This window comes from Haematobia irritans, chromosome 1, assembly GCF_050003625.1.
Source record: "Haematobia irritans isolate KBUSLIRL chromosome 1, ASM5000362v1, whole genome shotgun sequence".
In the NCBI taxonomy this organism is placed as follows: Eukaryota; Metazoa; Arthropoda; class Insecta; order Diptera; family Muscidae; genus Haematobia; species Haematobia irritans.
The window spans coordinates 25,472,732-25,499,364 of NC_134397.1; the positions used below are offsets into that span (position 1 = coordinate 25,472,732).

Consider the following 26,633-nt stretch of genomic DNA (forward strand, 5'->3'; position numbering starts at 1 on the left):
TAGAATTCTACCAAAAATGGTATATTTTTTACTGTTTGGTAGATTGGTAGAATTCCTGATGACTTGGTAGATTTTGCAAAATATTACTCTCCAACTAAAAGGTACTTCACAAACTCTCTATATTTTTATTTTTCTATAGAAATAAAATGTTGACAAAATTTTCGATAGAAATAAAATTTTGACAACATTTTCTATAGAAATAAAATTTTGACAAAAGAATAAAAGAAATAATAAATAAATAAAGTTTTGACAAAATTTTCTTAAGAAATAAAATTTTGATAAAACATTCTATAGAAATAAAATTTTGACAAAATTTTTGTCTAGAAAATTGTGCCAAAAAAATTGGTAGAAATAAAATTTTTACAAAATTTTTCTCTAGAAATAAAATTTTGCCAAAATTTTCTATAGAAATAAAATGTTTCCAAAATTTTCCATAGAAATAAAATTTTGACAACATTTTATATAGAAATAAAATTTTGACAACATTTTCCATAGAAATAAAAATTTTACAAAATTTTCTTTAGAAATAAAATTTTGACAAAATTTTCTATAGAAATAAAATTTTGAAAAAATTTTCCATAGAAATAAAATTTTGACATTTTCTATAGAAATAACATTTTCACAAAATTTTCTATAGAAATAACATGTTGACAACAAATTCTGAAGAACTAAAATTCTGACAAAATTTTCTATAGAAATAAAATGTTGACAAAATTTTCGATAAAAATAAAATTTTGACAAAATTTTCTACAGAAATAAATACTTGACAAAATTTTCTATAGAAATAAAATTTTGACAAAATTTTCCATAGAAATCAAATTTTGAAAAAATGTTCGATAGAAATAAAATTTAGACAAAATTTTATATAGAAATAAAATTTTGACAAATTTTCTATGAAATAACATTTTGAAAAAAAATTTTGACAACATTTTCTATAGAAATAAAATTTTCTATAGAAATAAAATTTTTACAAAAATTTTTGAGAAATACAATTTTGGCAAAATTTTCTTTAGAAATAAAATTTTGGCAAAATTTTCTTTAGAAATAAAATTTTGACAACATTTTCTATAGCAATAAAATTTTGACAAAAGTCTCTACAGAAATAAAATTTTTACAAAATTGTCTATAGAAATAAAAACTTGACAAAATTTTCTGTAGAAATAAAAACTTGACAAAATTTTCTATAGAAACAACATTTTGACAATATTTTCTATAGAAATAACATGTCAACATGTCAAATTCTAAAGAACTAAAATTCTGACAAAATTTTCTATAGAAATAAAATGTTGACAAAATTTTCGATAAAAATAAAATTTTGACAAAATTTTCTATGGAAAGAAAAACTTGACAAAATTTTCTATAGAAATAAAATTTAGACAAAATTTTATATAGAAATAAAATTTTGACAAATTTTCTATAGAAATAAAATAAAAAAAATCTATAGAAATAAAATTTTGACAACATTTTCTATAGAAATAAAATTTTGACAAAAGTTTCTACAGAAATAAAATTTTTACAAAATTTTTTTGAGAAGTAAAATTTTGGCAAAATTTTTTTGAGAAGTAAAATTTTGGCAAAATTTTCTTTAGAAATAAAATTTTGACAAAATTTTCTATAGAAATAACATTTTGACAACATTTTCTATAGAAATAAAATTTTGACAAAAGTTTCTACAGAAATAAAATTTTTACAAAATTTTTACAAAATTTTTTTGGTAGAAATAAAATTTTGCCAAATTTTCTATAGAAATAAAATTTTGACACATTTTCTATAGAAATAAAAATTTGAAAAAAACTTCTATAGAAATAAAATTTTGACAACATTTTCTATAGAAATAAAATTGTCGCAAATTTTCCATAGAAATAAAATTTTGACATTTTCTATAGAAATAAAATTTTGACAAAAGTTTCTACAGAAATAAAATTTTTTTGGGAAAAAAATAGAAATAACATTTTGACAAAATTTTCTATAGAAATAACATTTTGACAACAAATTCTAAAGAACTAAAATTTAGACATATTGTTCTACAGAAATAAAATGTTGACAAAATTTTCTATAGAAATAACATTTTGACAAAATTTTCTATAGAAATAACATTTTGACAAAATTTTCTATAGAAATAACATTTTGACAACAAATTCTTAAGAACTAAAATTTAGACATAATTTTCTACAGAAATAATATTTTGACAAAATTTTCTATAGAAATAACATTTTGACAAAATTTTCTATAGAAGTAAAATTTTGACAAAATTTTCTATAGAAATAACATATTGACAACTAATTCTAAAGAACTAAAATTTTGACAAAATTTTGTATAGAAATAAAATGTTTACAAAATTTTCTATAGAAATAAAATTTTTACAAAATTTACCATAGAAATCAAATTTTGAAAAAATTTTCTATAGAAATAAAAATTAGACAAAATTTTCTATAAAAATAAAATCTTGACAAAATTTTCTATAGAAATAGCATTTTGACAAAATTTTCTATAGAAATAACATTTTGACAACAAATTCTTAAGAACTAAAATTTAGACATAATTTTCTGCGGAAATAAAATGTTGACAAAATTTTCTATAGAAATAAAATTTTGACAAAATTTTCTACAGAAATAACATTTTGACAAAATTTTCTATAGAAGTAAAATTTTGACAAAATTTTCTATAGAAATAACATTTTGACAACAAATTCTAAAGAACTAAAATTTTGACAAAATTTTCTATAGAAATAACATGTTGACAACAAATTCTAAAGAACTAAAATTTTTACAAAATTTTCTATAGAAATAAAATGTTGACAAAATTTTCGAAAGAAATAAAATTTTGACAAAATTTTCTATAGAAATAAAAACTTGACAAAATTTTCTATAGAAATAAAATGTTGACAAAATTTTCTATAGAAATAAAATTTTGACAAAATTTTCTATAGAAATCAAATTTTGACAAAATTTTCCATAGAAATCAAATTTTGAAAAAATTTTCTATAGAAATAAAACTTAGACAAAATTTTCTATAAAAATAAAATCTTGAAAAAATTTTCTATAGAAATAACATTTTGACAAATTTTTCTATAGAAATAACATTTTGACAACAAATTCTTAAGAACTAAAATTTAGACATAATTTTCTACAGAAATAAAATGTTGACAAAATTTTCGATAGAAATAAAATTTTCTATAGAAATAACATTTTGACACCATTTTCTATAGAAATAAAATTCTGAGAAAAAATTTTAGCAGAAATAAAATTCTGGACAAAAATTTCTATAGAAAAAAATTTTGACAAAATTTTTTTAAGAAATAAAATTTTGAAAAAAAATATGTGTTTTTTTTTTTGTAAAATTTTCTTTAAAATTTGGTAGATTATTTTTGACTCGAGTGGCAGACATTCTGCCGACTCTGATGTGTTCTCATACTTATGTTGGGTCTATGTATCTATATCTTTTAAATTACCAATATTTTATAGTAGCCCTCCCCAATATACTCATTTGTGTTCTCGTACATACAATACGCATAACCATACAACGAGTGTGTGCATATAAGTCGTCTTTTATGTTCGAGATGTTATTTTCAAATTTCCATGTAATTGGAAATTTGAAAAACAGACATATGAACTCAAAAATGGAAATGTATTTTGCAATAAAACTCAATCATATCATCTAACATAATAAAATCCATACTCAAATAGATATGAATGAATGAATGATGCATGGATGGATGCATAATAAAACCAACATCAAATTGCCTAGCCTGTTGATTATATATGTTGTACATATGTGAAATTCCAAGTATTTTAAATTTTCTAATATGGAATTGGCTTTGTGAAAGAATTTAACGAGTATCATAAAAATGATATATGAATTACACAATTCCTGGTAAGACTTTGATTTAATCGATTGTGTCATAGACTCAAAAAAAAGTTTGTGCATGTGCAAATTATATTGATATCTTAATACCTTCAAAAGTTGCAGAATTATTTTCAAACACAAGTGCGTAAAGTAGAAAGTTGAGCGGGGTCGACTATATCATACCATAAACCACCCCTATTGAATTAGTATACATAAGCATTTGGGGTGTATCATTGATATAGATTTGGGAGATAAACTGCATTTTCATATTTAAGAACAATAAGGGGGTACATGTTTATGGAAGCTTTATCTCAATTTTAATTTTTGTTCATATTTATTATATTTAAATATGATTGTGCACCTACAGATTTAGTATGCCATTAATATTGAGTCCATTATTGAAGACGAGGAAGTCCTCAATTAGCAAATAAGGCTTTTATGGCGAAATTTTGGAAACTCGGGCGATACATATATATGAGAGTTATATCTTAATCTGAGCCGATTTGCATGATGTTATGCAGATTTGGTTGACATTACTTTGTGCTAAATTTCTGTAAGATTGGTTAATAAATGAGGGTATTACGATCAAAAATAAGGTTATTAGGGGCAACATTTGGAAACTCGGGCGATACATATATATGAGAGTTATATCTTAATCTGAGCCGATTTGCATGATTCTTTGCACATATAGTTAGTATTATACAAGATAATATTTAGCCAACTTTAAATGAGATCGGTTAAAAAAATAAGAGTTTTATGGCCAAATATGTGAAAATTATTTGATACATATAAATGGGAGCTATGTCTAAATCTGAACTGATTTCGATGAAATTTTGCACACTTAAATGATGGTAAATGAGATTGTACGACAATCGGTTAGTAAAAAGCGCAGTGGACCCTTTTTATCGAATCGGGCGGTACATACTATATGTATGAGCTATATCTAAATTTGATCCAATTTTTTCCAAAATCAATCGTTTTTGGTCTTGTGTCAAAAAAACATCATGTACCATTAAAATCATCAAAATCGATTAATAAATGCGACCAGAAATCTGCGAATACCAAATACATGGAATGACGAACAGATGCTCAACAAGAACTAGACCAACTCAAGAGGCGCAGTTGGGAGATTCCATTAAAAATGGTAGATTTTTTACTGTTCGGTAGATTGTTTTGGTAGATTTTGCAAGACGTATTTCACAAATTTTCTATAGAAATAAAATTCGGGCAATATTTTCTATAGAAATAAATTTATAACAAAATTTTCTATAAAAAAAATTTGACAAAATTTTCTATAGAAATAACATTTTGACAAAATTTTCTATAGAAACCAAATTTTGACAATATTTTCTATAGGAATAAAATTTTGACAGAAATTACCATAGAAATAAAATTTTGACCAAATTTTCTATAGAAGTAAAATGTTGACAAAATTTTCAATAAAAATAAAATTTTGACAAAATTTTCTATAGAAATAAAATTTTGACAAAATTTTCTAAAGAAATAAAGTTTTGACGAAATTTTCTATAAAAATAAAATTTTGACAAAATTTTCTATAGAAATAAAATTTTGACAAAATTTTCTATAGAAATAAAATTTTGACAAAATTTTCTATTGAAATAAAATTTTGACTGAATTTTCCATAGAAATAACATTTTGACTGAATTTTCCATAGAAATAAAATTTTGACAAAATTTTCTATAGAAATAAAATTTTGACAAAATCTTCTATAGAAATAAAATTTTGACAAAATTTTCTATAGAAATAAAATTTTGATAAAATTTTCTATAGAAATAAAATTTTGACAATATTATCTATAGAAATACAATTTTGACAGAGTTTTCCATAAAAATAAAATTTCGACAAAATTTTCTATAGAAATAAAATTTTGACAAAATTTTCTATAGAAATAAAATTTTGACAAAATTTTCTATAGAAATAAAATTTTGACAAAATTTTCTATAGAAATAAAATTTTGACAAAATTTTCTATAGAAATACAATTTTGATAAAATTTTCTATAGAAATAAAATGTTGACAAAATTTTCTATAGAAATAAAATTTTGACAAAATTTTCTATAGAAATAAAATTGTGACAAAATTTTATATAGAAATAAAATTTTCACAAAATTTTCTATAGAAATAAAATTTTGACACAGTTTTCTATAGAAATAAAATTTTGACAAATTTTTCTAGAGAAATAAAATTATGACAAAATTTTCTATAAAAATAAAGTTTTGACAAAATTTTCTATAGAAATAAAGTTTTGACAAAATTTTGTGTAGAAATAAAGTTTTGACAAAATTGTCCATAGAAATAAAATGTTGACAAAATTTTCGAAAGAAATAAAATTTTTCTATAGAAATAATAAGTAGTTGGAGTAAGAGGCATTACTAAAAATCTGTTGGGTGGTCGGAAGTTGTTGAACAGTGGTTTATTTTGCTAATGATGAGTTAAAAATATTCTGAAACAAGTGAGTAAAGTAGAAAGTCGGCCAGGGACGACTATATCATACCTTAAACCTTAATTTATACAATAGAAGATGATAGCATTGCGCCAACTTTGAATAATATCGGTTAGAAAATAAGGATATTATGGCCAAATAGAAATAAAATTTTGACAAAATTTTCTATAGAAATAAAATTTTGACAATATTTTCTATAGAAATAAAATTTTGACAACATTTTCTATAGAAATAAAATTTTGACAACATTTTCTATAGAAATAAAATTTTGACACAGTTTTCTAGAGAAATAAAATTTTCACAAATTTTTCTAGAGAAATAAAATTTTGACAAATTTTTCGAGAGAAATAAAATTTTCACAAATTTTTCTAGAGAAATAAAATTTTGACAAATTTTTCTAGAGAAATAACATTTTGCAAAATAAGATTTTTTGTTTGGTAGTGTTTTGGTAAAATTTAATTTTTTGTGGCTCGGATGGCAACAGTGCTCAGGATTGATTTTCAGTCAATCGGTATGAGGTCTAAAATCAATATTTTTGCATATCAAAGTTATTATACCCTTACATCTGAACGAAACAAGGATCGACTTGATACTAGTTGTTGCTATTGATATAGTTCGAATAGTCAAATAGGCCATATCGGAACACATTTCGGTATAGCCCTGCTGTTAGCAGACTCTTAGAAGAGCAAATTTCATCCTATCTCATTTCAAAGTGATAACTGATGTCATTATAAACTCTCCAACAACGTATGTACATTGTTTTTAATTAATAGAACATTTTTGAGTATGAAATATCTGTATAATTTAGATTTTTAAACTGACAATTATATGACATGGAATCAATACCAAAATCCTTAAAGGAAGATTAAAATCTTTGGATACCAAAAATTTTTTTGAATGTATAGAAGATAGGAACATCATTTTATTAGACCTTTGTATGAATGGTACAAGTATATGTCGTTATTTGTCCACATGGATCCAACTCATAAAACCAAAAGACTAATCATCTCTGTTTCCTACATTTCCTTTCAACCATGGATACAATGAATATTTTTTTCAATAACCACTTACGCTTCTGTTTTCCACCCAAAATATTTTCAATTCTTAACCGATTTCTCTCTGGGAAATTGTAAATCCTATTGGAAATAATGCAAGTGTAGAGTATCAAACTTAATAAAGGCGTGACAATTTTCCACATCGAAATAAAATTCCCTCTGAGATGAATGGAATTTTGTATGCAACAGATGGTGGGTAAATTCTTCTTTATGTAATTGAAAGAGCTTTTCCGTCCAGTCCCAAATGGAATGAATGCTTGCAATTTTTGTTTTCATTTTCGTGTTTTTTGTTTACTTACCTCTTTGTCATGGTATTGGAATATAGTAGACATGGCGCCGATAGAATGCAGCTTAAAATCCATATTAAAGCCAATATGATGCGTACTTTCCTCCTTGAAGTCCTTCGCTTTAATGGATGCACAATGGCAATATACCTGCGAGGGGTGTGGGGGGAGGTAGAAAAAAAAAACAAATGGATTTTATGTCACAAACTGTTTACATGATTTATTGCAGGTTCCCTATACGGGGTCTGGGAGTTGAACAAAACATAAGTAATCAACTGTGACTCCATAAATTTCGCACCGCAAAACCGACATGAGTTGATTTGTGTGCTAAGGTGATGATGTTAATGTGTGGTTGGAGTATGAGGCATTACTAAAATTCTATTGTATGGTCGGAAGTTGTTGAACAGTGGTTTATTTTGCTAATGATGAGTTAAAAATATTCTGAAGTTAGTAGAAAGTCGGCCAGGGACGACTATATCATATCCTAAACCTTAATTTATGCAATAGAAGATAACATTGCACCAACTTTGAATATTATCGGTTAGTAAATAAGGATATTATGGTCACATTTATGCAAATCGGGTCATACATATATATGAAAGCTATATGTTAATGTGAACCGATTTGGATGATATTTGGTTAATTTTTTTTTTTTTTTTTTTTTTTTTAATATTATTTATTCATGATAATTCAATACAATGTTAACAATTTATTGCCCCAGCGCCTTATAGGCTTATAGAGGCTAATCTGACAACTAACTAAAGCTCAACTATTATTTATTAATTATCTGAATATTCAAATTCACAAAAATTCTTCTAGATTTTCTCTAATATACTTTTTCAATTTATCTTTAAAAGTAGATATTCCTGAAATATTCTTCAGACTGCGAGGTAAAGTATTGTAGTGACTTGGTCCAGCATATCGAATTCTTTGCTTCGTTACTTCCAACCGACATCTTACTGTTTTTATATCATTTGACTGCCTTGTATTTCGTCCACTACTCATAATTGTTCTTTGAAAAATGTTCGTTCTTCCACCGACTCCATTCATTACTTTGAACATGTAGAGCAATAATCCTTGCTTATATAATCCATATACCGGAATTACATTTTTAGCTTTATACTTTTACAAATCATATGAAGAGTATCTCAAAGACAAGTTATATACAAGCTTCAAGGCCTTATTTTGAGAACGTTGTAGTGCTTGTAACGCATTCGTATTTTTGCAGGCATAAATTATTGGCAGATAAGAAAGATGAGAATTTATTAGCGCCATGTAAATCATACTTTTTACTTCTATATTTAGCTTGTGTTTGAATTTATATAAAACCCCAGTAGCTGATGTTACTTTGGATCGTACAGATTCTATATGCATATCCCACGACATATTATGATTTAAAGTGATTCCCAAGTACTTTACATGTTGGGACTCATGAATTGGTACACCATCGACTAGAATGCACATTTCATCATGATTACTTCTTGCATGAGGTTTGAATCGTATAAATGTTGTTTTGCTAGAGTTCAACACTAATTTATTGACTCTACCAAACTCGGATAATAAGGCCGCATCGTATTCAATTTGTGTTTTAAGTACAGTGCCGTGATTGTAGTAATAAAATAAGCAAACGTCATCTGCAAATAAATATAATTTTCCATTGAAGCCTATTCTTTTCATGTCATCTATATATAGTTTAAATAACAAAGGTCCTAAGACGCTTCCTTGAGGTACACCGTAACGTATTTCCCGAAGATCGCTTTTAGAGTTGTTAATTTGCACATATTGATATCTTCCTTGTAAGTAGTCAGAGAACAGTTCAAGAGTTTTATCTTTTACTCCAAAATTTTCAAGTTTTCGGATCAGGATATCATGTTCAACCAAATCAAAAGCTTTTGAACAATCAAAGAAGACTCCTGCAACACCTTTATATGCCAAGTCAATTCCATTGTCCATAATATTGATTACCACATCTTCAGTACCAGAACCCTTTTTGAATCCAAATTGTCTTTCATAAAACATATCATGTTCAATTAGGTATTTAGAAAACTGATTAAATATCAACTTTTCAAAAATTTTGTCTATTACAGAGAGAAGCGATATAGGACGAAACTCTGTTATGTGTTTTGCTCCGGCGTTCTTTTGTATTGGTACAATTTTATGAATTTTTAAAACATTGGGATATTTACCAACTTCAATCATATCGTTAAAAATGTTTACCAATATTTCAGCCAATAATGATTTATTTGACAATAACATCTTTGATTGTATGTTGTCATGACCAGCGCTTTTTTTAATTTCAAGAGATTCTAATACCTCCCCTCCATTTCTCGTTTAGTTATAGTCTGAAGAGTAAAACTGTAGGGTGATTGTACCAGCGTACGAAAGCAATTGATGTCATCATTATTATATTGGGGTATATTATTTTTCAAAGCTGCAACAGATTCAACGAAATATTTATTGAATGCATTCGCTTTTTCACTATCCTCGATGACACATAATCCACTTTCAGTTACAACTTCGTTAAGCTGCTTTTCTGATCGTCCCAGTTGTTTATTGAGAAAGTTCCATATCTTTTTTATGTCACCATTACACCTTCCCAAGCTATTCATATAATATTCATTCATAAGAATACTGTTGCAATTTTTTATTACTTTGCTTAATCTTTTAAGGGTTGCATAATATTGATTTTTATCTCCCGATTTTCTTCTCTTCTTTAAAATTTTATTTTTCCAACGAATCAATGATCTGAGATTATCTGTAACCCAAGGGGTTAATTTTTCTCGTATACTAAGCGAGGCTTCGTTAACAGTTGTGCTCCTTTCCGCAGCTGAAGAAATAATTTGTAAGTTAAAACCATAGACGGTAATTTTGGCCTAAATTAGAGTAAGATCGGTTAATAAATAAGGCTATAATTACAACTTTTTGGAAAATTGGGCAATGTCCATATACGAGTATGTTAAAGTTATATCTGAATTTATACCGATTCCGATAATTCTCTGCAGGTATAGTAAGCACTATAGAAGATTAAAGTTTGCAAATTTGTGTAACCTTGGTTAATAAACACAGTACAACAACTCAATTCTGAGAATAGTATGTGAAATTATACCCAAAAAGAATAATTTCTGCATCATTCGTTTTGTCTTCTTAACTGCCGAAATAGTTTTAATATCGATTTAAAGTTACCACAAGCGTCAACTTCTGCTAGCATGGATATTGCCAATAATTGAAAAAATGTTCTGAATTTTGTTTTTATGCATATTATAATATTGCATATTATTTTATTTTCATAAAGTTTTTATAAATTAATTTTTTTTGCATGAAAATTTTTTATTTTTATTCTATTTTTTGAAATTCATACCATTACTCAATTGCGAATAAAAGCTAAACGCGTGCATCGATTTTCATGATTTTTGTCTCATTTTGCTCATAGGTTATGTGACTTAGAGAAAAAGTAACTACAATTGAAACTTATTTCCGTTTTGTATTTTTTTATGACCGGAATCCTGCGAATAAAATGTTGACAATATTTTTTACAAAAATAAAATTTTGACAACACTTTCTATAGAAATAAAATTTTGACAACATTTTCTATAGAAATAAAATTTTGACAAAATTTGCTATAGAAATAAAATTTTGACAAACATTTTTTATAGAAATAAAATGGTGACAAAATTTTCTATAGAAATAAAATGTTGACAAAATTTCTATAAAAACAAAATGTTGACAACATTTTCCATAGAATTAAAATCTCGACAAAATTTTCCATAGACATAAAATTTTGACAGAATTGTCTATAGAAATAAAATGTTGACAAATTTTTCATAAAATTTGAATTTGAATATAATAGCATTATATATATACTTAAAAGGATTATTTTCGCCTTATGACATGCACGATTGCCACTCCAAAAATAATCAATCAATTTTGAGAACATTTTACCAAAAAGCTAGCAAGCAAAAAATTTATTTTGCAAAATTGTATTTCAGTAGAAAATTTTGTCAAAATTGTATATATGTGGAAATTTTTGTAAAAATTTTATTTCTATAGAAAATTTTGTTAAAATTTTATTTCTATAGAAACTTTTGTTAAAATTTTATTTCTATAGAAAAATTTGTTAAAATTTTATTTCTATAGAAAAATTTGTTAAAATTTTATTTCTATAGAAAATTTTGTCACAATTTTTAATCGTAGAAAATTTTGTCACAATTTTTAATTTGTAAAAAAATTTTTGCAAAATTTTATTTCTATAGAAAATGTTTGCAAAATTTTAATTTTATACAAAATGTTTGCAAAATTTTATTTCTAAAAAAAATTTTGTCGAAATTTTATTTCTGTAGAAAATTTGGCAAAAATTTTATTTCTCAGCCAATGCTTCTTTCTCTTTTCATCATACATTTACTGTATGATTAAAATAAACAATAAGTAAATAAATAATTTTATTTCTATAGAAAATATTGTCAAAATTTAAAATCTATAGAAAATTTTGTAAAATTTCATTTCTGCAAAATTTTTTTGCAAAATTAGAAATACAATAGAAAATTTTTGCCAAAATTTAATTCTTTAGAAAATGTTTGCAAAATTTTACTTCTATAGAAAATGTTTGTAAAATTTTACTTCTATCGAAAATTTAGTCAAAATTGTATTTCTATGGAAAAATTCTTTCAAATTTTTATGTCTACAGAAAATTTTGTCAATTTTTATACCTTGCGTCACACTGTGGAACAGGGTATTATAAGTTAGTGCATATGTTTGTAACACCCAGAAGGAGGCGAGATAGACACATGGTGTCTTTGGCAATAGTGCTCAGGGTGGGTCCCTGAGTCGATATAACCATGTCCGTCTGTCCGTCCGTCTGTCTGTGAATACATTTTGGTGATCAAAGTCTAGGTCGTAATTTAAGTCCAATCGCCTTCAAATTTGGCACCTGTTCCTAATTTGAGTCAGAATAGAACCCTATTGATTTTGGAAGAAATCGGTTCAGATTTAGATATAGCTCCCATATATATCTTTCGCCCGATATGCACTAATATGGACCCAGCAGCCAGAGTTTATACCGATTTGCTTGCAATTTTGTGCAAACATAACACTTAATCGTATAGTCAAGTGTGCAAAATTTGATTGAAATCGGTTCAGATTTAGATATAGCTTCCATATATATCTTTCGCCCGATATGGACTTATATGGCCCCAGAAGCCAGATTTTTAGCCGATTTTGGTTGAAATTTTGCACTAGGAGTACAATTAGTAGTATAGTCAAGTGTGCAAAATTTTATTGAAATCGGTTCAGATTTAGATATAGCTCCCAAATATATCTTTCGCCCGATATGGACTAATATGGTCCTAAAAGCCAGAGTTTTGGCCCAATTTGGTTGAAATTTTGCACAGGGAGTAGATTTAGCATTGTAGCTATGCGTGCCAAATTTGGTTGAAATCGATTCGCATATATATCTTTCGCCCGATATGCACTTATATGGACCCAGAAGCCAGAGTTTTATCCCGATTAGCTTGAAGTTTTGCACAAGGAGTACAATTGGTAGTATAGTCATGTGTGCCAAATTTGATTGAAATCGGTTCAGATTTAGATATAGCTCCCATATACATGTGATTCTTATTTCGGCAAAAATGGTCTAAATACCCAAATTTTGTAAATTTTTTTTTTAAAAATCGCCGCTGCTAAGTCGAAAACGTGTAAAAATAACTGTAATTTTCCTATACTTGTAATACATAGCTATTGACCGATAAATCATAAATACACTTTTGAAAAGTTGCCTAAAAATTGCTTCCGATTTAAATGTTTTCCTTATTTTTTACTAACAATGTGGGTGGAACCTCAGGGGATTAGACTGAAATTTTAAGTCTACAGTTTTTAGGAAGTCTAACAAATTTTGTCCAGGTCGAGTCAGATGTACGTAAACGCATGTATAGGGGAACAGAAATCTTTATATAGCATCCAACACATTTGACGGATTTGATATGGCGAAAATGTGGATCTACAAAGTGGTGCAGGGTATAATAGAGTCGGCACCGCTCGACTTTAGACATTCCTTACTTGTTTTTTTCTAAAGAAAATTCCGTCAAAACTTTATGTCTATACAAAATTTTGTCGATTTTTTTTCTAAGCAAAATTTTGTCAAAATTTTATGTTTATAGAAATTTTTGTCAAAATTTTATTTCTTTAGAAAATTTTGTCAACATTTGATTTCTTAAGAAAATTTTGTCCAAATTTTATGTTTTGTCAAAATTTTATTTCTATAGAAAATTTTGTAAACATTTTATTTTTGTGGAAAATATTGTCAAAATTTTATTTCTATAGAACATTTTTGCAAAATTTTATTTCTATAGAAAATATTGTAAACATTTAATTTCTATAGAACATTTTTGCAAAATTTTATTTCTATAGAAAATTTTGTGAGAATTTTATTTCTATGGAAACATTTGTCCATGTAAAATTCATTACTTCTGGCCCCATTGTGTAGCACTTTTCGTCTTCTTATAAAAACATTATCATTCCTTTTTAACTACGCGTTGGCTGGGCTCCTATGCCGAAAAATATCAGAAATATCGTTTCTTAAATGGTAATCGTTTTTTCTTTTTATCCTCAAACCACTGTTCATCCAATTAGCTTTCACAAAACTTCACCAACTTGTTACAGAATCCCCCAAAACAAAAAAACAAGAAAAACACTTTCACGCTTACCTATCGAAGGATATGGCCACCAAAGTGAATACGGATGTTGAGACCGTTACATTTGCCATAAAATTATTGATGGTGCAATAAATTGTGCCAAATGGCCAGTCGGAATTGAGCATGAATATGAAATTGAAAATACAATTCAGTGATGACATGAGCAAATCGGCAATGCTCAGATTCAGTAAAAAGAAATTTGTTGCTGTTCTCATGCTCCGATGACCTGAAAAGGTTCAGACATAAAAGTGATTGATTAATATTGGCCAAAAATACATAAATACACACAAAAACTTGAAGTAGAAAAACAAAACTTTTACAAAACATTTCGCTTAGTAATAAAATTTATTATATACTGATTTCACAATGGAGTATAAAAATTAATCGATATGAACTGTCATTGACATAGTTATTTTTAGGTCTAAACTCTTATGTAGGTGGGCAAAAAAGTTTTTTTCGTATTTGTAATTAAACTTCAACTCATTCTTCATATTTATTATTAACTTTATTGAAATAAATATTTGTAACATTGTGGTCGACTAACTTTTGTTTTTTTTTTGGTAGAGACTTTAGCCATCTGCACTGAAAAAATATTGTCATGAGGCCAAAGATTTCATGTCCTTGAGGCCTTCAAAAAATGGGAGATGTTTTGCAATACTTTATTTTAAGGACGATTTATAGTTGAAACATAGCATGCTTTCTACTTGAAATCCGAATCTGAATTTGAAAATTTATGTTGTCGGTAACATAATTTTAAAAGATTTTGATAACATATAAGGAAAAAACATGAAAAAAAAAATAATTCAAAAATTTTTCTTAAATATATAGAAATAAAATTTTGACAAAATTTTATATAGTAATGAAATTTTGACAAAATTTTCTACTGAAATAAAATTTTGACAAAATTTTCTATTCAAATAAAATGTTGGTAATATTTCCTACAGAAATAAAATTTTGATATAATTTCCTATAGAAATAAAATTTTGCCAATATTTCTACAGAAATAAAATTTTGACAAAATTTTCTACAGAAATAACATTTTTACGAAATTTTCTATAGAAATTAAATTTTGACAAAATTTTCTACAGAAATAAAATTTTGACAAAATTTTCTATAGAAATAAAATTTTGATAAAAATTTCTACAGAAATAAAATTTTGACAAAATTTTCTATAGAAATAAAATTTTTACAATATTTTCTATAGAAATTAAATTTTGAGAAAATTTTCTATAGAAATAAAATTTTGATACAAATTTTTATAGAAAAAAATGTTGACAACATTTTCTATAGAAACAAAATTTTGACAAAATTTTCTATAGAAATAAAATTTTGATATAATTTTCTATAGAAATTAAATTTTGACAAAATTTTCTACAGAAATAAAATTTTGAGAAAATTTTCTATAGAAATAACATTTTGATAAAAATTTCTATAGAAATAAAATATTGACAAAATTTTCTACAGAAATAAAATTTTTACAATATTTTCTATAGAAATTAAATTTTGACAAAATTTTCTACAGAAATAAAATTTTGAGAAAATTTTCTATAGAAATAACATTTTGATAAAAATTTCTATAGAAATCAAATATTGACAAAATTTTCTACAGAAATAAAATTTTTACAATATTTTCAATAGAAATTAAATTTTGAGAAAATTTTCTATAGCAATGAAATTTTGATACAAATTTTTATAGAAAAAAAAAATGTTGACAACATTTTCTACAGAAATATAATTTTGACTAAATTTTCTACAGAAATAAAATTTTGACAAAATTTTCTACAGAAATAACATGTTTAAGAAATTTTCTATAGAAATAAAATATTGACAAAATTTTCTATAGAAATAAAATTTTGACAAAATTTTCTATAGTGCTAAAATTTTGAGAACAATTTCTAGACTTTGGGTATTGTGGGCATTTTTGAGATTTCATAAATCTTATTTATATGGGCTTAGTTGGGATTTGCGACAAAAAGTGCTGGCTTTATTTGAACTCTCTATCATATGGCCTTAACACCTTGAAATGAAACTTTCAAGAAAATAATCCTTTTTTCTAAATCGCTGCTTTATTCACTTTTAAAGCCTTGTTGACAATTTCCAGTTTGTTTATGACCATGTTGACATCCAAGAGAAATGCATCCCAACAAATAATAACTCTTGGTATGTCTCGTGCCATGATTGCACAGTTTCTTCTATGAGATTTGTTAAGTGAATGCAAGGATTGTGTGTTTACTTCAGTTGCTTTCTATCCGGCTATCTGTTGAATTTTTCAGGAGAAAAATGGTAATACTTTGAATCAAGGACAAATACGTGTCCCGTGGTATGTGCAACAATGTCCAGTACTTGTGTTGTGACCAAATTTAATAGAAACGGGGAATTATGGAATCTACTATTCACGGTAGACTTGTTCTTGCTACATGATGACAAATTTATTCATTTTCTGTTCTATTGTAGACGATGTCAATTTTTTATTTTCAAAAAAAAAATCCTTTTTCTGATTTTTTTTTATTTTCATAGAAAATTTTGTCAAAATTTTATTTCTATAGAAAATTTTGTAAAAATTTTATTCCTATAGAAAATTTTGTCAAAATTTAATTTCTATACAAAATTTTGTCAAAATTTTATTTCTATAGAAATTTTTGTCAAAATTTTATTTCTATAGCAAATTTTCTCAAAATTTTATTTCTATAGAAAATTTTCTTAAAATTTTATTTCTATAGAAAATTTTGTCAAAATTTTATTTCTATAGAAAATTTTATCAATTTTTTTCTATAGAAAATTTTATAAAAAATTTATTTCTATAGAATATTTTGTCAAAATTTTATTTCTATAGAAAATTTTGTCAAGATTTTATTTCTATAGAAAATTTTATCAAAATTTCATTTCTGTAGAAAATTTTATGAAAATTTTATTTCTATAGAAAATTTTATGAAAATTTTATTTCTATAGAAAATTTTATGAAAATTTTATTTCTATAGAAATTTTTCTCAAAATTTTATTTCTTGAGAACATTTTGTCAAAATTTTATTTCTTTAGACAATATTGTCAAACATTTTTTTTCTATAGAAAATTTTATTTCTATAGAAAATTTAGTAAAAATTTTATTTCCGTAGAAAATTTTGTCAAAATTTTATTTCTATAGAAAATTTTGTCAAAATTTTATTTCTGTAGAAAATTTTGTCAAAATTTTATTTCTGCAGAAAATTTTGTAAAAATTTTATTTCTATAGAAAATTTTGTCAAAATTTTATTTCTGTAGAAAATTTTGTCAAAATTATCAATTTTTTTCTATAGAAAATTTTGTCAAGATTTTATTTCTATAGAAAATTTTATCAAAATTTCCTTTCTATAGAAAATTTTATCAAAATTTTTTTTCTATGGAAAATTTTATCAAAATTTCATTTCTATAGAAATTTTTCTCAAAATTTTATTTCTATAGAAATTTTTCTCAAGATTTGATTTTTATAGACAATTTTGTCAAAATTTTTTTTCTATAGAATATTTTGTCAAATTTTTTATTCTATCGAAAATTTTTTTTCTATAGAAAATTTTGTCAAAATTTTATTTCTATAGAAAATTTTGTCAAAATTTTATTTTTATAGAAAATTTTATCAACATTATTTTTCTATAGGATATTTTGTCAAAATTTTATTTCTATAGAAACTTTTGTCAAGATTTTATTTCTATAGAACATTTTTATCAAAATTTCATTTCTATAGAAAATTTTATCAAAAATGTATTTATGTAGAAAATTGTATCAAAATTTTATTTCTATAGAACATTTTTTGAAAATTTTATTTATATAGACAATTTTGTCAATTTTTTTTTCTATAGAATATTTTGTCAAATTTTTTTTCTATAGAAAATTTTGTCAAAATTTTATTTTTAAGGACATTTGTTCAATATTTTATTTCCATAGAAAGTTTTGTCAAAATTTCATTTCATAGAACATTTCATAGAACATTTTTTAAAAAATTTATTTCTATAGAAAATTGTGTCAAAATTTTATTTCTGTAGAAAATTTTGTCAAAATTTTATTTCTATAGAAAATTTTATCAATTTTTTTCTATAGCAAATTTTATCAAAATTTTATTTCTGTAGGATATTTTGTGAAAACTTTATTTATATAGAAACTTTTGTCAAGATTTTATTTCTACAGAAAATTTTTATCCGAATTTCATTTCTATAGACAATTTTATCAAAATTTTATTTCTATAGAAATTTTTTTCAAATTTTTTTCTATAGACAATTTTGTCAATTTTTTTTTCTATAGAATATTTTGTCAAATTTTTTTCTATAGAATATTTTGTCAAAATTTTATTTCTATAGAAAAGTTTGTCAGAATTTTATTTCTATAGAAATTTTTGTTAAAATTTTACTTCTATACAAAATTTTATATATATAGAAAATTTTAACAAAATTTTATTTCTATAGAAAATTTTTCAAATTTTTTTTCTATAGACAATTTTGTCAAATTTTTTTTCTATAGAATATTTTGTCAAATTTTTTTCTATAGAATATTTTGTCAAAATTTTATTTCTATAGAAAATTTTTTCAGAATTTTATTTCTATAGAAATTTTTGTTAAAATTTTACTTCTATACAAAATTTTATTTCTATAGAAAATTTTTTAAAAATTTTATTTCTGTAGAAAATTTTTTCAAAATTTTATTTATATAGAAAAATTGCTCTTTCACAATACTGAATTTCAAAAAAAAAAAAAAAAAAATCTTGTTTTTCTCTACCTCTGAAGCAGATGACCTTAAACTCGTGAAATATGTATTTCATAAAGTGTATACTCTTTTTAAAGTATCTGCTTGAGGTCTCATTTACTTTTAAAGCCTTCTTGACAATTTCCTGGTTGTTTACTGACCATGTTGACATCAAATAGAAATGCATCTTAACAAACGTGGATAACCCTCGATTTCTTTCCTGTCAAGATTTCCAAGGATCTTCTATGACATTTGTTGAACGAATGCATGGATTATATCGATGTCTACATTCCAAAGTGCGTTAAGTCTAAAAAGTGAATTTTACAGGAAACAAATTTTGTTTTTTGAAATTTCTCAAACCCCGTATAAAATAGAAATTCCCTTATTTTCGGTCTTAAAATCATATTTTTTTATAAATTTTTGTTAGTATGTACGAACTCAAAATAGTGATAATAGAACATGGCTAAAAATGACTTAGACCACTTTAGACCGAACAAAGCCTTTTGCCATTTTTGGATTGGACATTTTTTAAAATTTTAGACACAGGCTAAGTACAATATTAAACATAGGTTAGGTTAGGTGGCAGCCCGACGTATCAGGCTCACTTAGACTATTCAGCCCATTGTGATACCATATTGGTGAACTTCTCTCTTATCACTGAGTGCTGCCCGATTCCATGTTAAGCTCTATGACAAGGGACCACCTTTTTATAGCCGAGTCCAAACGGCGTTCCACATTGCAGTGAAACTATTAAGAGAAGCTTTGAAACCCTCAGAAATGTCACCAGCATTACTGAGGTGGGATAATCCACCGCTGAAAAACTTTTTGGTGTTCGGTCAAAGCAGGAATCGAACCCACGACCTTGTGTATGCAAAGCGGGCATGCTAACTATTGCACCACGGTGGCTCCCAATAATCGTAATACTTTTGATAGATATAAATTCGAAATGTTGACAGGACGCAATTCACATCAATCCGAATAAAAAACAGCGAACTCCATCAAAACATGCTAAGTCGACTTAGCGTACTCTGGAATGAGGGCATCTATATATTGACTTCAGTTTTATTCCTAGTAGTGCGACGCTAAAGCATCTGTGCATGTTTTCTAGAAAAAAAAAACTTGGTAATTCTTTGAATTGAGGACAAACTCTGGTCAAGTAGCATTTGCAACAATGTCCTGTATTAGAGTTGTTAACAAAAATTGTTGATTTGTTGCAAAGGAAGCATGTTGGTGTTTTTCTTTTTACTTTGATGCGAAATTGTATTACGAAATCTACCCTGTGCTGTTTACTTCCTCTTGCTTCATGCTGAAAAAATTTAGTTATTTACTGTTTTATGCAGTCTATTGCAGACGATGGTCATTTGTTAAAATTTCAACAAAGTTTTATTTTTGATAATGGTCGTTTTTTGGACATTGGAAGATTGTTTTAATTAAACGACTTTTTGAAACGTAATTGTGTAAAATACTCGTAAATATCGGATATTCAATATTCAAAAGATTCGATAACGAAATCAGAAATTATAGGTTGCTTACGTTACGTTACGACAAGTGTTACTTATGTTGCGGTAACACTTGTCAATGGCAACACTTGTCAGAAAGACAGAATAAATACCTATATAAGCCTCTCTAGTTCTTGAGGACTCTCTAGAGTCCTCTATCTATAAATAATTATGTTCCGATATGATTATTAGACAGCCAAATTTCAACCGGATCTGGTGAAATTTGTTCCTCTATATAAGACTCCAGAAATCGGTTTATATGGGGGCTATTTATAATTATGGACGGATATGGGCCAATGTTCGTATGGTTAGAAAAAAACAGAAACTGACATCACGTATCAAATTTGCTTTTCCAGGAGGGCCAAGAAGTAAAATCTGGCGACTGATTAATATGGGATCTATATATATGCCCAGGAAAAGAAAATTGGAACTTGTTCCACAAACATTTCTGTTAAAGCGCATCCCGGAATCCCCATCAATTTTTTCAACTGCCGATGCAGTCTTTTTGGACAAGTCGACAAACATTTCTTTTAAAGCGCATCCCGAGACCTCCTATCGATTTTTTTTTTCACTTCCGATGCAGTCCTTTTGGACAAGTCTTAGAAAGTACGGACCGTTTAGAGTGAAAATTTAAGTTTTGGACAATTAAAATTCGCAAAACGACTATAAAATCGATAAACATAATAAAAAATTCTTCCCCGCTGGGATTTGAACCTGTGTCGTTTGACTTTTTCACATCCATGAAAGTTTTTTTTGAAAAGGTTAAGCAAATTACGATAATTTTTAATTTTTTTTGTTGATTTTTAATGGAAAAATTATATTTATACAAAAACATATGCGAAAAAAAACAAAACAAAATTAAAACGATGTATAACATAAAAAAACAATATTTTTTAGAAAAATATTTAATAAAACAAGTATATACGGCCGTAAGTTCGACCAGGCCGAATCTTATGTACCCTCCACCATGGATTGCGTAGAAACTTCTGCGAAAGACTGTCATCCACAATCGAATTACTTGGGTTGTGGTATCTTAAAACTTCTTAACATCGTTTTCTAAATTGTGAGTTAGTCCATATGATTATGGACTGATATGGACCACTTTTGGCATGGTTCTTGTAGTAATACCTACCGATGGCAAGGTATCTTAACACTTCTTAACATCATTTTCTAAAAGTTATGTATAGGTAAGTCTACAAATAATTACGAATCGATATGGACTTTTGCGCGGTATGTGGAGAGCCAGAATTGAAATATGGGGGTCGCTTATATGGGGGTCGCTTATATGGGGGCTACAATTATGAACTTGATATGGACCAAATTTTGTGTGATTGGGGATCGATTTATATGAGGGCTATATATAACTATAGACCGATATGGACTAATACCTGCATGGTTATTAGAGACCATATACTAACACCACGTACTAAATTTCGCTTATCCACCGGAGGTCAAATCTGGGGATGGGTTTATATTGGGGCTATATATAATTATGGACTGATATGAACCAATTCCTGCATGGTTGTTGGATACCATATACTCATTTAGTACCAAATTTCAACCAAATCGGATGAATTTTGCTCTTCCAAGGGGCTCCGGAGGTCAAATCTAGGGATCGGTTTATATGTAATTATGGACCAATTTAGAACAATTTTTGCATGGGTGTTTGAGGCCATATATTAATACCACGTACCAAATTTCAACTGCATCAGATGAATTTTGGTCTTCCAAGAGGCTCCGGAGGTCAAATCTGGGGATCGGTTTATATGGGGACTATATGTAATTATTTACCGATGTGGACCAATTTTTGCATGGATGTTAGAGACCATATACTAACACCATGTACCAAATTTCAGCCCGTTCGGATGAAATTTTCTTCTCTTAGAGGCTCCGCAAGCCAAATCTGGGGATCGGTTTATATGGGGGCTATATATAATTAATACCGATGTGGACCAATTTTTGCATGGTTAAAGACCATATACTAACACCATTTACCAAATTTCAGCCGGATCGGATGATATTTGCTTCTCTTAGAGGCTCACAAAGCCAAATTGGGGGATCGGATTATTTGGGGACCAATGTGGACCAATTTTTGCATGGTTGTTCGAGACCATATACAAACACCATGTACCAAATTTCAGCCGGATCGGATTATATTTGCTTCTCTTAGATGCTCAGAAAACCAAATTGGGGGATACGTTTATATGGGGTCTATATGTAAAAGTGGACCGATATGGCCCATTTGCAATACCATCCGACCTACATCAATAACAATTACTTGTGCCAAGTTTCAAGTCGATAGCTTGTTTCGTTCGAAAGTTAGCGTGATTTCAACAGACGGACGGACATGCTCAGATCGACTCAGAATTTCACCATGACCCAGAATATATATACTTTATAGGGTCTTAGAGCAATATTTCGATGTGGTACAAACGGAATGACAAAGTTAATATACACCCATCCTATGGTGGAGGGTATAAAAAACAATATTTTTTTAGAAAAATATTTAATAAAAAAAATCCCGCTAGAGATTCTTTATTTTTTCATTCATAATAATAAAGAACATCTCAGGAAGTAGTTATAACGTCATGCCATGGTGTCATTTTAGGCTCATGCCACAAACATTTCAATAAACGTTTTGATGCATCGTGTTCAATGGCATTTGTTGTTGTGGTGTGGTGGCAACAGACCCAGGTTCAACCCCCGGTGGAAGAGAAGTTTTTACAATTTGTTAAAATTAAATAAAAAGAAAATAAAAGTGTAACAAAAAATACTGATAAATATAAAAAGTGAAATTGGAAAACAATTTTTTTAGTTTTTTAAATTTCTTCATCCAAATGAACTTCCAAGGCACAACTTCTAAAGCAATGCAAAATGATCCAAAAATGGAATACTTTCGTCCTATGACAAGCCCATGTAAAATTCATAGGAGATGATCCAAGTTTGCACTACTTCCGGATCCCAAATTGGGGATCCAAACAACTTTTTTGGAAGCTCTTTTGTTGCTGGGTGATTATGGATCAATTTTTGCAGATAAACAACACAACCCCTATTTCAGCTAAAGGGAAATTCATCTTGGGGATGGGTTTCTATGAGGGCTATATATAATTATAGACCAATTTGAGCGTGGTTGGTAGAGATCATATATTGACATCGTGTACCAAATTTTAACAAAACCGCATGAAATTTTCTCATCGAAGAGGCCTCGCAATCCAAATCTGGAGGTCGGTTTGTATGGGGGCTATACCTAAAAGTGGTCTGACGAGGCTCATTTGCAATACTGATCTACATCAATAAGAATTACTTGTGTCAAGTTTCAGGTTGACAGCTTGTTGTTTTTCCGAAGTTAGCGTTATTTTAACCGACGGACGGACGGAGGAGCATCAGAATTTTACAACGACCCAAAATATATACTTTATAGGGTCTAAGACCAATATTTTGATTTATTGCAAACGGAATGATAAGGGTAATATATCGCCCATCCTGGTGGAGGATAAAGGTTAGGTTAGGTGCCAGCCCGACATTTCAGGCTCACTATTCTGTCCATTGTGATACCACAGTGGTGAACTTCTCTCTTATGATTGAGTGCTGTCCGATTCCATGTTTAGCTCAATGACAAGGGACCTCCATTTTTATAGCAGAGTCCGAGTCCTTTTTTATAGCAGAGAAGCTTTGAAATACTCAGAAATTTCACCAGCATTACTGAGAAACCTGAAAACCCTTTTGTATTCGTTCGAGGCATGAATCGAAGCCACGACTCTTTGTATGTCGTTTAGTGACGATCAACCGTTTTCCAATATAAACAAAATGCGATGCTGCCCCATTCTCTTATATAGACCGAAGCTTTCGTCAATTGTGGAATATCGTGTTTCCTCACATATTTCTGATTGACTCTTCCATTATGAGAGGGGATTTCTTTCACCATTTTCCCCAGGTCTCAACATGAGGAAGTCACTTTCGAAGTGACAGTTTGTTGTCAGGACTGTTGGTCCGTTTTCATTATCCATTACATTGTCTAGATTTTTGTTGCTACCCAGATTTTCGATGTCCTCTTGCTGATCTTTGGCTATTTGGCCAGATGCACTATTTTGGTTGATAAATGATTAACATACCGTTCCTTCCGTCTAGCGTATTTTGGCTATGTTGGCATAGAACGGTGGTAACGTGCACATTTCTTCTTCTGCAAAGATATGACCATCTTTGGCTTTCCCGGGTTTGACGGGGTAAATGTATTCGTCTTCATCGTTTTTGGCCCAAACTTTCCTTTCCGCTTTCCATTAGATTTTGCTTGCGTGAGATTTATTTGGGGGCAGTAATTAGTCTTTCCAATAGATTTGAAGGAGGAGTGCTTTTTTGTTTCTCTCCTGGCGTTTTCAGTGTTATGCTCTTCCGGAGATCTTAGCCTCTTTCCCATATGATTGGTTGGAGTTTCAAGTTTTCCTTTCGGAGCATCTTGATTGACGTTCATCATGGTTCATTCTTTTCAACTATCGTCGCTTTGTCCTGCATAATCTCTTCCTTCTCGTCGCCAGTCTTGTGTGTGTCATCGCTGAATCCATCGACATTTTTACTGACCTCGTCGCAAGTTGAGTTTTCCAAGATGGCCAAGATATTGATGCCTTCATTTATATCCAAGTCGAAATCAAATTATTTCGGAGGGCGGATAGGGCCTAATCTCCCCTGAGCCTCGTCATCTCATGGCTTTTTATAACGGCTACGAAACTAGTCTTTCAAGCAGAGATGGTCTGTATCAAACTTTTTTAGGTTTGCGACTGTCGCAAAGTTGTAAACGTCACATACGCGTCGTAAATGTAGAAAAAGTAACAAAAGTCGCAAACTGAAAATACTTTAGTCGCGTCAGCTAGGCAGCGAATTCGATGATATCCAAGACGATGGTATGTGCGAAGAAGTTTCAATTCCTAGGAATGTTCAAAATTGTCCGTTTTAGTCCCCACATTTTCCTTATTGCCTTTTGCACGAGTACAGGGTAACCGAGGATTTTCTCGTCCTTTCTTAGCTTTAAGTTCAGTCTCCTGTCCAATATAACCCCAAGGTATTTTGCACACTCACCAACGGGAATTTCGATACCACCTAAGAAAATAGGCTTGACTTTCACAAATTTCTGCAGAAACTCACAGCGAATGCTGTCAAACTAAATTGAAAAATTTTCAGGATTTCTTCTATTCAAAATTTGGTTTTCTATAGTAGTTTTACGACTTTTGCGACATACGTATTATACCGTCGCAAAAGTCACAGTTTATGACAGGCCAACCCTGCTTTCAAGTAACATTATCTTCTACTATAGGTGCCAAGTTGCCTACACCTATAAAAGCTGTGCTTGTAACTTTTTTCCTCATTAAATTGTATGAGGTCTACGATTGCCTGAACTCGACGCTTCGAGACACGGTCGCCGGCTGTGGGGCACCTGCGCTCTGTACAATAAGATTGTCATCCTTTCATGTGTTGTGTCAGTTTTGGTCCGCAGGGGGCTCTAATGAGCCTTCTGAGATAGATGCACTTAAACATCCATCCTTTCCCCCTATCCGCTACCTGGCTGGGGACACGACCGTCAGGAGACTGAGCACTGAGTAGTTCCACAGTGATGGAACTATGTCCAATTATTTGTCGATGAATTAAAAAAAGCGACCCACTCGACGAAGAAGATGATAAGATACCGGCTATAGCTTCCCACTTTTCCATAGCTTGAGTAGACTAACTGGTCTACGAGTTACGACCCTATCCTTGAGCTCTCCTTAGATTACTCCATGTTTGCAGTAGCCATCAGCGATCGCAGCTACCACATCCATTCCTTCATACGCGTTTACGAGTTGTTCAATAAGGATTTTTTTCTCGTTATAGAACTCGATGCTTGGAAACTAACCACTTTAGGACGATCAATGGAACTTCTTTGAGATCCGCAGATTTTGGTTTCCATTGTGTGGTAAAAAATTAACCTCTTATGGTTTCCCATAGGAGAAAACCAAATTAGGTAACACGTCACCAGCGAAGCAGTCTAATTTTTTTTTGTGCATCGAAAAGCTCTTGCACTTTTTGGAACTTTAATGGCTTTAGTCCAATTTCTTTTTTCAAGAT

The 26,633-nt window shown here is 28.4% G+C and overlaps 1 protein-coding gene across 1 annotated transcript in view; it reads right to left on the bottom strand.

The window, feature by feature from the left end:
* The window catches only part of TkR86C (Tachykinin-like receptor at 86C), a 101,170-nt gene that overhangs the window by 13,432 nt on the left and 61,105 nt on the right, over positions 1–26,633 (bottom strand). The window contains exons 3-4 of the mRNA XM_075309349.1: positions 14,344–14,557; positions 7,664–7,798 (exon numbers count right to left, since the gene is read on the bottom strand). Coding sequence (XP_075165464.1) covers positions 7,664–7,798; positions 14,344–14,557 — 349 coding nt within the window. The remainder of the gene's footprint in view (positions 1–7,663; positions 7,799–14,343; positions 14,558–26,633) is intronic.